At 40.8% G+C, this 12808-nt stretch overlaps 1 protein-coding gene across 3 annotated transcripts in view; it reads left to right on the forward strand.

Annotated features, from left to right (window-relative positions):
* The first annotated feature begins 2317 nt into the window (after positions 1–2317).
* Positions 2318–12808, forward strand: part of ASB11 (ankyrin repeat and SOCS box containing 11) — a 33644-nt gene continuing 23153 nt past the window's right edge. For all 3 annotated transcript variants that reach the window (XR_004058277.1, XR_748288.2, XM_010366070.2), the window contains exon 1: positions 2318–2498. Coding sequence is in view for 1 of the 3 variants with exons in the window: in XM_010366070.2 (XP_010364372.1) it covers positions 2318–2498 (181 nt within the window). In the remaining 2 variants the exon portion in view is untranslated. The remainder of the gene's footprint in view (positions 2499–12808) is intronic.

Here is a 12808-nt window from a genome sequence, read left to right on the forward strand (position 1 = left end):
GACCATCCTGGCTAACACAACGAAACCCTGTCTCTACTAAAAATACAAAAAATTAGCCGGGCGTGGTGGCGGGCACCTGTAGTCCCAGCTACTTGGGAGGCTGAGGCAGGAGAATGGCATGAACCTGGGAGGCGGAGCTTGCAGTGAGCTAAGATCCACTGCACTCCAGCCTGGGCGACAGAGCGAGACTCGGTCTCAAAAAAAAAAAGATGGTCTCTCGGAAATAGTATAGACATCCATTTGAACCTTAAAAAAGTTGAGCTTCTCATGGCCAACTTTTTTGGCGTGTAAAACATTGGACAGCCATGTTTTAAATGAAAAAACCAAAACAAGATTGAATAATGTTAAAGAACAATATACATTACTGGTCTGACATGACTAAATGATTGTGTACTAGAGTATAATTGAAGAAAGAGATACATGAAAAGGACTAAAAGAGTTGTATTCATGTATTTTCATACACTGGCATTCTACCAGGTAATATAAGCTCAGTAAAGTAAATCTTATGTTAGTATCCGTTCCTTGAGAGTTAAGACAACTCAAGGTCTTTATAGTGCTCTGATACACTGAAATCGATGAGCTGTAGTGGTTCAAGGTTGTATTCTTACATGTCAGCTTTTTAGTGTAGTGAAACAGTTCTTAACCAGGCAGTCATTCTAATTTGCGTGCATGCTAGGAGAGATTCCCATATTTTTGCATAAAGCATTCGTTAAGATTTATTAGGCCGCTGGTATAACTATATTTTGGCTTGTCTTTTCAATTGATTTTAGAAATTTACAAAATCTAACATAGCCAAGAATGAAGGCAGAGGCCTAGAGTGATGAGGAAAACTAAAAATAAACCCATTTCACTTCTGTTGGCCAGCTGATAAGAGAAAATTGCCCAGCTAGAGAAGGTTGATTCATGAAATATTTGGGTACTTCATCCAGAACCTAGGGCATCTCTTTCGTCCATTTCACTATGACTTTTCCATGATCAAGGATAGCCCACATTTTTCAGAAATGGGCACCACCTTTACCAATGCTTGAAATGCAAGTGAATGATCAGGAGGGAACCTTGCCGTGGGACCTTGTCCCAGATGGAACTACCATGGCGAGTAGTCTGATGCTTCTAGTGTGACACTTTTACTTGGAGAGGCATCCAAGGTAGGCCTTTTATTAGATAAAGGCTTGACCAGGTGCAGTGGCTCACGCCTGTAATTCTAGCACTTTGGGAGGCCAAGGTGGGCGGATCACCTGAGGTCAGGGGTTTGAGACCAGCCTGGCCAACATGGCGAAACCTCGTCTCTACTAAAAATACGAACATTATCCAGGCGTGGTGACGCAAGCCTATAATCCCAGCTTCTCGGGAGGCTGAGGCAGGAGAATTGCTTGAACCCAGGAGGTAGAGGTTGCAGTGAGCCGAGATCGCACCACTGCACTCCAGCCTGGGCAACAGAATAAGACTCCATCTTAAAACTAAATAAAATACATACAGCTTTAGGGTAAATTGTCTTTTTTTTTTTTTTTTTTGAGATGGAATCTTGCTTTTGTCACCCAGTCTGGAGTGCAGTGGTGCGATCTTGGCTCACTGCAACCTCTGCCTCCCAGGTTCAAGCAATTCTCCTGCCTCAGCCTCCTGAGTAGCTGGGATTACAGGCGCCTGCCACCATGCCCGGCTAATTTTTGTACTTTCAGTAGAGACGGGGGTTTCGTCATGTTGGCCAGGCTGGTCTCGAACTCCTGACCTCAGGTGATCCGCCTGCTTCAGCCTCCCAAAGTGCTGGGATTACAGGAGTGAACCACCACGCCTGACCAGGTAAATGGTCTTTTTTAACTGGTCATATTTTAGATTTGGACTTAATCCTCTATAAACTTCAGAATTAAGAGAAAATGAAATGCCCCAGGGAGTAGTACTTCCCACTTAGAACACAGAGCATATCTGCACTGTTTTTATATGTCAAATAACTTGCTTTGTTTCTATGGAAGCTGAGAAGTTTCTCTCTTTCCAACCCTGCTTTCTAACATAAAATAGGAAACATAGGGGTTTAGGAGTATAAAATGTTTGGATATGAATCTTATTTGTTAGATAGTACTGAGTTGTGTAGTTCTAGAAGTATTGGATGTTTCTGGTTAGAAGGAAGTTTCTTTAGTTTATTTAACACTGCTGTGGAGTCAGCACATGCAGTCGCCAAATCAGTTAGATTAGAACCTACAAACTGAGTTCTCGGTAACAGGAGCACTGAGTGCTAGAAGGTTTAAAATAGATGTCATATGATACCAATTATAACTCAGTGAAATTTTACAGTCCTAGGACCCTATACGGAGCATAAGCCAAAATGGAAGATGGTCCTGTTTTCTATGGCTTTAAAAACATTTTTATTACAATGTTTGCTACCTTTTTTTTCTTTAAGCTTTTAATTAAAGTTTTTTTGGCTCTCCTAACCCATTTCTATATCGTCAAAGGAAATAGAAAAGAAGCGGCTAGGATAGCAGAAGAGATCTATGGTGGAATTTCAGGTAAGAGTACATGAATTTGTTCCTAATATTTTAAAAAAAATCCCTCGTAGATAATTCATATGAATAGTATTTCTAGAAGGCAGATTATATTTATACTTTGATTTTAAGTGGGTAGTTTGAAAAACTGTCACTTAAAGTAGCAAATGCTGTTGGCTGCATCAGTTTGTGGAGGATTTTCAGCTTTATTTTTTGCAAGTTAGTAGATCTTGTAGCAGTTGTTATTTAAGAAGTAAATAGGTAGTGACTTACTAAGAGTATTTTGAGAAACTTCATTTCTACTGGCCAAAATAATTACTTGTATATAATTATTTTCTTTAATATTTTAAAGCAAACTTTAAAAATGAAGGGCATTCTAACCAGACTAAATTTTCTCAGGAAATAGAAAGACTAATAAATTGAGATTAAAGCAGCAAACGTGGCAAGCTATGTGCATTTTTTTTTTTTTTCTGTCATTAGCAATTGGAAGTGGCAAGCTATGTGTATTTTTTTGCTGTCATTAGCAATTGGAATTGATTAACCACTTGTCACTGTCAGGAAAAGCTCTTCACTAAACCCGTTTTATATGGTAGCATGCAAAGCACTCCAAACAAAGTTTATTCTAATATGAAATGCCAAGATTTGGGCAAATTTTAAATTCTCACACTTTGTAGAGAATAGTGTCCATTTCTGGAAAGAAATGATTTACTTTAATTGTAGTGAGATGCTACAAAAGTAAATGAGTCACATATCCCTGTCACTGCTGGGATTGTCACTTAATAGAGGAGTATTTATTCATAAACAGAGTTCAGAATTTCCCCATGTATTTTTAGTGTTCGCAGGGGTTCCAGGATTACATCATTCTTTATCTAGTATCCATTTCAATTTGCATCCAGGATTCTCTTTCAGAATAGTCTTATGTGATTCCAATACACTAGACAACTCGGAAGACACTAGACAACAGCAGTCTTATCTAAAGAAATAAGACCTCCAAGGACGAAGCATCAGAATGCTTCAATTAACTGGGGAAAATGAGAAGAACGGTGAAGTTTCAGAAAGTATCAGAAGGTCCGGACCATGGAAAGAGATTTCTTTTGGGGATTATATTTGTCACACATTTCAGGGAGGTATGTTACTTTGACTAGTTACAAAAAAAAAAAAAAGGAATGCTTCTGTTAAGTTTCAAGCTAAGCATGATCTGAAAAGTTATCTTCTAATTTAATTTGTCAGTTTGGGCAAGGGCTTTCTAAAATTTTCAGTAATAATTTTGGTGTTCTCATAGATACATCATTCTTCTGGTTTAAATTAGATGAAGTCCAACAAAGTCAATATTGGCAAGAACATGTTAAAAATGTTTTCTCCTGTTGCTCCTGTGCATTATTTCTGTCTTTGTGGTCTTTAATTAAGTGCACTCTTTTTTTTTTTTTTTTTTGAGATGGAGTCTCGCTCTGTAGCCCAGGCTGGCGTGCAGTGGCACGATCTCGGCTCACTGCAACCTCCGCCTCCCAGGTCCCGGTTCAAGCAATTCTCCTGCCTTAGCCTCCTGAGTAGCTGGGATTACAGGCATGCACCACCATGCCCAGCTAATTTTTTTGTATTTTTAGTAGAGACAGGGTTTCACCATTTTGGCCAGGCTGGTCTTGAACTCCTGACCTCGTGATCTGCCCACCTCGGCCTCCCAAAGTGCTGGGATTACAGGCATGAGCCACTGCGCCCCAGCCTTAAATGCACTCTTAAAAAAGGTATAAAACCTTCTTACAGTCAAAACCCATGTAAGCATGGTTTGAATTTAATCTGGAGCTGGAATACAAATCTCTTATAGTTCATTCATTCTGTAGTGCAAATATCTTTACTTGTTCAATCTCTTAAAATAGTTTAATTTGCAAGTAGCATGGTATTCTAAGGTCAAAAGCATTTTTCAATTATTGGTAAAGAGGCAGGGAATGGTGCATGTTAATTTCCCAGTTTTATTACTTTCGTGTGTGTGTGTGTGTGTGTGTGTGTATACATATACATGAATCCCCCCCTTCACAAATTTACCAAGATTTGGTAAATAAGACTTTCTGTTTTTTGTTTGTTTGTTTTGAGATGGATTCTTGCTCTGTCACCCAGGCTGGAGTACAGATCTTGGCTCAGTGCAACCTTCTCCTCTGGGGTTCAAGCAGTTCTCATGCCTCAGCCTCCTGAGGAGCTGGGATTATAGGTGCACGCCCGGCTAATTTTTGTATTTTTAGTAGCGATGGGGTTTCGTTATGTTGGCCAGGCTGGTCTCGAACTCCTGACCTCAAGTGATCTGCCCGCCTTGCCCTCCCAAAGTGCTGGGATTATAGGTGTGAGCCCCTGTGCCTGGATGCTAAATAAGTCTTTCTATAAGAATGTAGGCAGTAATATGCCAGGACCGGTATTTTTCACATGGTTCTGTGTTTTTTCTTTAGATACCACTGTTAACAGTCAGATACTGTATTATTACAAATCTCCCCCTGCCTCACAAAATATTTAAAAAATAACAACTCTTTATTCCAAACCCAGTCCTTTAAATATTAAGGCAAGTAGGCCAATACACCTAAATAATAAATCCTCCTTAACCCCTCAGTCTCTCTAATTCCTAAATTATCCCACAACAATATATTTAAAGTTAGGCGCATTAAAAATCAAGAACAAAATTTTGGGAAAGTGTTAAACCAGAAATCACCTTTGCATTTGGTCACTTTTGCATTGGTCAGAGGAATGTTTGTTGGCAAAATGTATGACATTTAATCAGTAAATTAGCTAATTGACTTACAAAAGTCCCAGCCCAACGTTAAGTTTCTTGATTCTGCTAGCATATGCTGTTCCTGTAAACTATTGTCAGCAATGTCAAAAGCAAGGAAGGGCAGGAAAAGCCTATCCAGGACAGAGGTTAGACTTTCATAGGTCCAGAGCACTCTTTTTTTTTTTTGGAAGCTGCATTTAACACCACGTGCCTCATTAAATATCATTCTTTGTGCTGTAAAACCTTTTGGAAAGTTTTTTTTTTTGTTTTTTTGTTTTTTTCAATGGGGCGGTGGGGGTGGATTTCGTAGTCTGGAATACATTATTTTATATGTCTTTGTGGCTTAAACTATTACATTTGCTGATCACTCATCATAGTTGAATTAAGCCATGGTTGACTGTTGTTAGTTTTGGCTTTTAAGCTTCTTTGTTTATTTTGTCAATTATATGTATATTTTTTTCTTTTTTAAAGTTTAAAACATTGCCCTTGGCCTTTGGTGTTATGCCTAGAGCACCAGATGGATCACTGGATCCCACCTTCAGTCCATAGATATTTCTGCGGACACTTTCTCAGGAGAGATGTGTTGCATGATTTTTCAAGCTTTGCTAATTTGTACTAAGCTATGTTTAGTACTGTGACTTGGTCATCAAGAAAGAAAATATAGTGTAGATACAGATTGATCATCTGTTATTCACAACCCTTCATCCAGCCATGTTTCAGAATTCAATAGCTTTTGAATGTTAGAAAGATCACACAATGTGCATGCTGTCTATTATACAGCACTTCTGATGGGGCCTGGAGCTGCCTCCCATGAGCAAACATTTTGATCTTTCCCTAGTGAACATATAAGTATTAACACTATGTGGAAATATAAAGAAAAATAATAAATTGCTTAACCTGGGTCCTGGCCATGCTTTGCTGCTAGACAAGTTTGCATCAAATTTGGGGTAAAGCTTGGTTTTCAGAATGGAGGACCTTTACAAGTGCAGGTAACAGGTTGTAGAACTATAGTACCCTCTTTCAAAAAAACAAAACAAAACAAAAAGGCTATTTTAAGCTGTGTCTGAAAGATCAGTACTCTTCTAAGGGTTATGCTAAAAATCACTTGTTGATGGACTGACCATAATTTGACAGCTATGCCTCTGCCTAACTCAGCATTCTGAATCCTTTTTCCTGTCTTTTCCATTCCAACAGGATAGCCTTTGTTTCATTCTTGCCCAAACCTCGACCTAGCCTTCTGCTCTTATTTAGTTTTGCTGGTTGTCTCCACAAACATTGGCCTAACCATCCTCTAAGTTGCATATCAGGTGCCTGCTGGCTTTTCCTAGGTTGGGACAACTAGTCCTTGGCAGAAGCTCTGCCCCGCACCAGTCCCCTTTAGCTCAGCTCTCTGGCCTTTAAGAGTTCAAAGGAGCCTTCTTTCTAATACACTGCAACATAGTTAATTGTGTCTAACAGAGCTCCCTGTGTCTCATCTCCTCTCTAGAACTGGACATTCTGGAGAATATTTATTTTAACTCAGTTTTATTACAATATTTTAGATATCTCAGGAAGTATGTTCTATTTTCCCAGTTACCTTGTTTCACATAAAATACCATTAATTCTGCTAGGCTCTTGCCTGTATTTTGGTTCAAAATTAAAATTCCTTATGAATTTTCTTTTCCTTAATACATGCTACAGAAAATGTTTCATGTGATTTTATTTGTTTGTTTATTTATTTATTTTGAGATGGAGTTTCACTCTTATTGCCCAAGCTGGAGTGCAGTGATATGATCTTGGCTCACTGCAATCTCTGCCTCCTGGGTTCAAGCGATTCTCCTGCCTCAACCTCCCTAGTAGCTGGGAGTACAGGTGCCCACCACCACACCGGCTAATTTTTGTATTTTTAGTAGACACAGGGTTTCACCATGTTGGCCAGGCTGGTCTCGAACTCCTGACCTTAGGTGATCCACCTGCCTTGGCCTCCCAAAGTGCTAGGATTACAGGCGTGAGCCACTGGCCTCATATGCTTTTAGAACTTGAATAAAGAGAATAAATATTGTTCCATGTGCACTGGGGATTATAACCAGTTAGGTCATCTTATTTATTTATTTATTTATTTATTTATTTTGAGATGGAGTCTCGCTCTGTCGCCCAGGTTGGAGTGCAGCGGCAAAATCTTGGCTTACTGCAAGGTCCGCCTCCCAGGTTCATGCCATTCTCCTGCCTCAGCCTCCCAAGTAGCTGGGACTACAGGCTCCTGCCACCACGCCGGGCTAACTTTTTTGTATTTTTAGTGGAGACGGAGTTCACTGCATTAGCCAGGATGGTCTCGATCTCCTGACCTTGTGATCTGCCCGCCTCAGCCTCCCAAAGTGCTGTGATTACAGGCATGAGCCATGGTGCCCGCCCGTTAGGTCATCTTTTTTAAATAAAAAAAACAGTAATCTGAAATATTTATTGAAATTAGAGTAAAAATGACAAAAACAGTTTAATCGGTTTTTATCTCAAATGGTTGGAACTTAGACAACTGTACTCCATCTGAACCAATGTTATTGAAATATATATGGTTTTAGAAGTTGTTGTGAAGTTGTCATTCAAACAGTCTGAGATATAAATCACATTCTGAGAAAAATTCAAAGGGGGAAATGAAAAAGTACTTGAACATTTTCCACACACCTCATCAGGAATAAGCAAACATATTTGTGGAGTAAACTATCTTCATAATATGTTTGCAGCCCTGTGACATGGGCAGTCTACCAAAAAACTAAATATAGATTGCCTTAGAAGAGAATGATTGAGTCCTACTTAAGCATTCATTTATTTGGAAGTATTTATTTGCTCAGTTGCATACTTCCTGAAGGGAATGGAAAAACTCCCAAGCTGCCAAGTAACTTTTATCCTTAATTTCTCACAATTAGCTCCAATTTGCAAAATGAGAATGTAAGAGTGAGAGGCTCTGTTGGGAACAAGGATAGAAAAGCAGGAGACTCCACCGTGGCAGTTTCTGGAAAAGGGTTCTGTGTGAAAACCCTTGAAGGTCCTTTGAAGCAAGTTCTGGGAAATGATGGAACTAGAAAGGCTCCTTTCTTGAGAGTTACTTTGTTTCCAGTTGGGAAACAAAAAGGATTTCTACTTTTAAGGCGGTACAATTGATTTATTTCACACCATGTATAACAGTGGTCCCCAACCTTTTTGGCACCAGGGACCGGTTTCATGGAAGACAATTTTTCCATGGACCGGGGTGTGGGGGGATGGTTTTGGGATGATTCTTGTGCATTACATTTATTGTGCACTTTATTTTGTATTATTATTACATTGTAATATATAATTAAATAATTATACAACTCACCATAATGTAGAATCTGTGGGAGCCCTGAGCTTGTTTTCCTGCAACTAGATGGTCCCATCTACGGGTGATGAGAGATGGTGACAGATCATCAGGCATTAGACTCAGAAGGAGCGCCCAACCTAGATCCCTTGTGTGCGCAATTCACAATAGGGTTCACACTCATAAGAATCTAGTGCCACTGATGATCTGACAGGAGGCAGAGCTCAGGAGGTAATGCAAGCAATGGGGAGTGGCTGTAAATACAGAAGAAGCATCCGGGTGCAGTGGCTCACGCCTGTAATCCCAGCATTTTGGGAGGCCGAGGCAAGTGGATCACTTGAGGTCAGGAGTTCAAGACCAGCCTGGGCAACATGGCGAAATCCCGTCTCTACTAAAAATACAAAAATTAGCTGGGAGTGGTGGTGTGTGCTTGTAGTCCCAGCTACTTGGGAGGCTGAGGCTGGAGAATCGCTTGAACCTGGGAGGCAGAGGCTGCGGTAAGCTGAGATCGCGCCACTGTACTCCAGCCTGGGGCACAGAGCAAGGCTCCATCTCAAAAAACAAACAAACAAACAAAAAAAAAAAAACAGAAGAAGCTTCACTTGCTCACCTGCTGCTCACCTCCTGCTGTGCAGCCCGGTTCCTAACAGGTCACGGAACAGCCCAGGGGTTAGGGGCCCTTGATTTAGAGAGGAGATGGATGTCAGAGCAACCCAAGACAAGTCAATCTACCATGAGAATAAGGAGAAATTAAAAACCAATAGTTCTTAAAACCAGAACAAGGTGTGTTCTAAAGTCCCCATAACTTGAGTTTTAGTCCCTATTTATGATACTTCCTAGCCATGAGACAGCTTCATGTGGAGCAGTGGTTGTCATGCATTTTGGGGTGTTACCATTCATAAAAGCAAGGCTCTTCCCCCCTTCACTGGAAGCTACGGGATGGGTACTCTAGGAGCAATACAAGTTTAGATAAGGGGCATTCAAAAGGAGGGGAGCCTGCCATTTCACTCTCAAGTTGGAAATCTGCTTAGAGAGACAAGTTGCTGAACCCCCCATGCCACAAGAATATGAGGAAGAGAATTTGAAAGCAGCGGTGTGGGGAGGGAGAAGCCCAGGACAACCACCATTCCCTCTTTCTTGGTGGAATGAAAGATGGCACCACAGACTTGTTACCTTGATCTCAGAGGCACAGGATTGGAGTTGGGGACATCAGAGGATGCTGCAGTGATAAGAGACACTAGGAGAGGTGGCCAAATGCCAATGGGTAGGAAAGGTGCATGGGCATAAGCCCCAGTGTGAAGGGCATGCCACAGGCCTGGAGTGAGGCCTGAAGTTGAGACTGATCAAGCAGGACCAGCCTCCTCTTCCAGTTAACGTTTCCCATCCCATTTCCCTTTCCTGTCCCTCTTGTTTCTCCCCACTCCCAAGGCACTAGAGGTTTTTACCCTAGCAGAAGGAGGTGGGAAGCATGTGAAGAACGTGCTGCCCTTCTGTCTCCAGCTGCTGGGTGGGCTGGAGAAGGCCATACCCTGCCCTGGGAGTGGGAAAAGGCCAGGAGCTGTGAAGAGGATCAGAGATTACAGTTAGAAAGAGGGCTAGTCTGTGTTACTTTAGAAACTCTTTATGAAAGTATGATGTAAATACAGAGACATGCACAAATCCTAAGTGAACAACTGCATGAATTTTCACAAAGTGAACACAATCAGGAACCAGCATCTAAGAGCAAGAAATTGCATATCATCAGCACAGCCTCCACCATGCCCTCTTGCAAACAGTCCTCACCCCTCCTTGGGGTGCTTTTGACTCCTAACACCAAGGCAAGTTTCCTTTCCTGTGTACTTTATACCAAGGGTCTCCAGCCCCCAGACCGCAGACCGGTATCAGTCCATGGCCTGTTAGGAACTGGGCCATACAGCAGGAGGTGAGCGGCAGGTGAGGGAACATTACCGCTTGAGCTCCACCTTCTGTCAGATCAGTGGTGGCATTAGATTCTCATAGGAGTGTGAGCCCTATTGTGAACTGCCCAAGCGAGGGACCTAGATTGCACTCTCTTTATGAGAATCTAATGCATGATGATCTGAGGTGGAACAGTTTCATCCTGAAACCATCCCCCACCCACCCCCATCTGTGGAAAAATTGTCTTCCACGAAACCAGTCCTTGGTGGCACAAAGGTTGGGGACTGCTGCTTTATAGAAACCAAATCACACAGTACATGTTCTTTTGTGTCTGGCTTCTTTCACTCAATATTAGGTTTGTGAGATTTACCCATGTTGTGTATATGAGTTGAGTCTAATGGGACTGATAAGTAATGGAAAGTTACTAGAAATTGAGGATCACCACAGCCCACTTGGAGACAAGTTTTAGAAATAATGAAAACATTCGTGTTGATAACCTAAGTTAACTCTTTTAACTGCAAGTTGCCATTTAAATCTTGTTTTTATTTTTAAATGGAATACTTACAGTCCCTTCAAGTGACTCAGGTTGACTGGCTATTGTCAGAACAATGAAATGACAAAGCCACACTTACGGGTTTGCCTCTTCCATTGGTCAGGGTGCCGAGTTGGCAGCCATGGGTGAAGACTGTCCAATCCACCCCAGTGTCTGCGTTCACTTCCAAGAGCAATTAGGCAAGAGCGTAAAGTGTCTGAAATACATTTCATATTGAATGAGATGGAGATGTATTAGAGGAGAAACCTCAATAATTGATAATTATATGCATACATTGTCTCATTATTTCCAGTTTATGCAAATTATAAATATCCAAAGTTTTTTTTTTTTTTTTTTTTTTTTTTTTTTTTTTTTTTTTTTTTTTTGAGATGGAGTGTCACTGTGTTACCCAGGCTGGAGTGCAAATGGTGCAATCTTGGCTCACTGCAACCTCCATCTCCCAGGTTCAAGTGATTCTCCTGCCTCAGCCTCCCGAGTAGCTGGGATTACAGGCACCTACCACCACGCCTGCCTAATTTTTGTATTTTTAGTAGAGATGGGGTTTCATGTTGGCCAGGCTGGTTTCGAACTCCTGACCTCAGGTGATCCACCTGCCTCAGCCTCCCAAAGTGCTGGGATTACAGCGTGAGCCACCGTGCCCGGCCTCAAAGAGATTTTAAAATATTCTACTTGTCAACTTTCAACCAACTAAAGACAAGGGTAAATACAAATGCAATATATGCTCATGTTAAACATTTTTATCTGTTTTTGAAATACCATTCAACCCAGCAATCCCATTACTGGGTATATACCTAAAGGGATATGAATTGTTCTGTTATAAAGACACATGCATGCATATGTTCATTACAGCACTATTCACAGTAGCAAAGACATGAACTCAACCCAAATGCCCATCAATGACAGACTGGATACAGAAAATGTGGTCCATATACATTATGCAATACTATGCAGTCATAAAAAAGAATGAGATCATGTCCTTTGCAGAGACATGGATGGAGGTGGAGGCGATTATCCTTAGAAAACTAACAGGAACAGAAAACCAAATGCCACGTGTTCTCACTTATAAGTGGTAGCTAAATGATGAGAACTCACGGACACATAGAGGGGAACAACACACACTGGGGCCTATCAGAGGGTGGAGAGTAGAAGGAGGGAGAGGATCAGGAAAAATAACTAAAGGATACTAGGCTTAATACCTGGGTGATGAAATACTCTGTAAAACAAACCCCCATGGCACAAGTTTACCTATGGAACAAACCTGCACATCCTGCACATGTACCCCTGAACTTAAAAGTTAAAGAAAAAAAATAAAATTGATGATGTCTATTATATATAATTATTTTCTTGGGATTTTAAAAAATCTATTTTTCTTTGTTATTATAAAAAGCAATACACATTCATATCAGGAGTATGGGATCACCAGTGATTTTATCTATCTATCTATCTATCTATCTATCTATCTATCTATCATCTATCTATCTATCTTTTTTTTTTCTTGTTAAAATGTTTGGAACTAATTTCAACCGACAGAAAAGTTACAAGAACAGTACAAAAAATTTCCTGCTTCTCTTCACCCAGAGACTCCAACTGTCCTAATAAGGTCCTTTATAGCAAAAGGATCAGGTGTGTTGCCTTTAGATAGTGCATTTCGTCATCCCTTTCATGTGAAACTGTTCCTCAGTCTCGTCAATTATTTTGTAAAATGTCCCCTCAGTTTGGGTTGGTGCACAGTTTCCTCCTTATCAGATTTTGGTTATGCATTTTGGGCAGAAATGTCACAGAAGCGGTGGTGTGTTCTTCTCATTATGTTTCTTCTTATGGCA

Source organism: Rhinopithecus roxellana, chromosome 7, assembly GCF_007565055.1.
Source record: "Rhinopithecus roxellana isolate Shanxi Qingling chromosome 7, ASM756505v1, whole genome shotgun sequence".
Taxonomy (NCBI): domain Eukaryota; kingdom Metazoa; phylum Chordata; class Mammalia; order Primates; family Cercopithecidae; genus Rhinopithecus; species Rhinopithecus roxellana.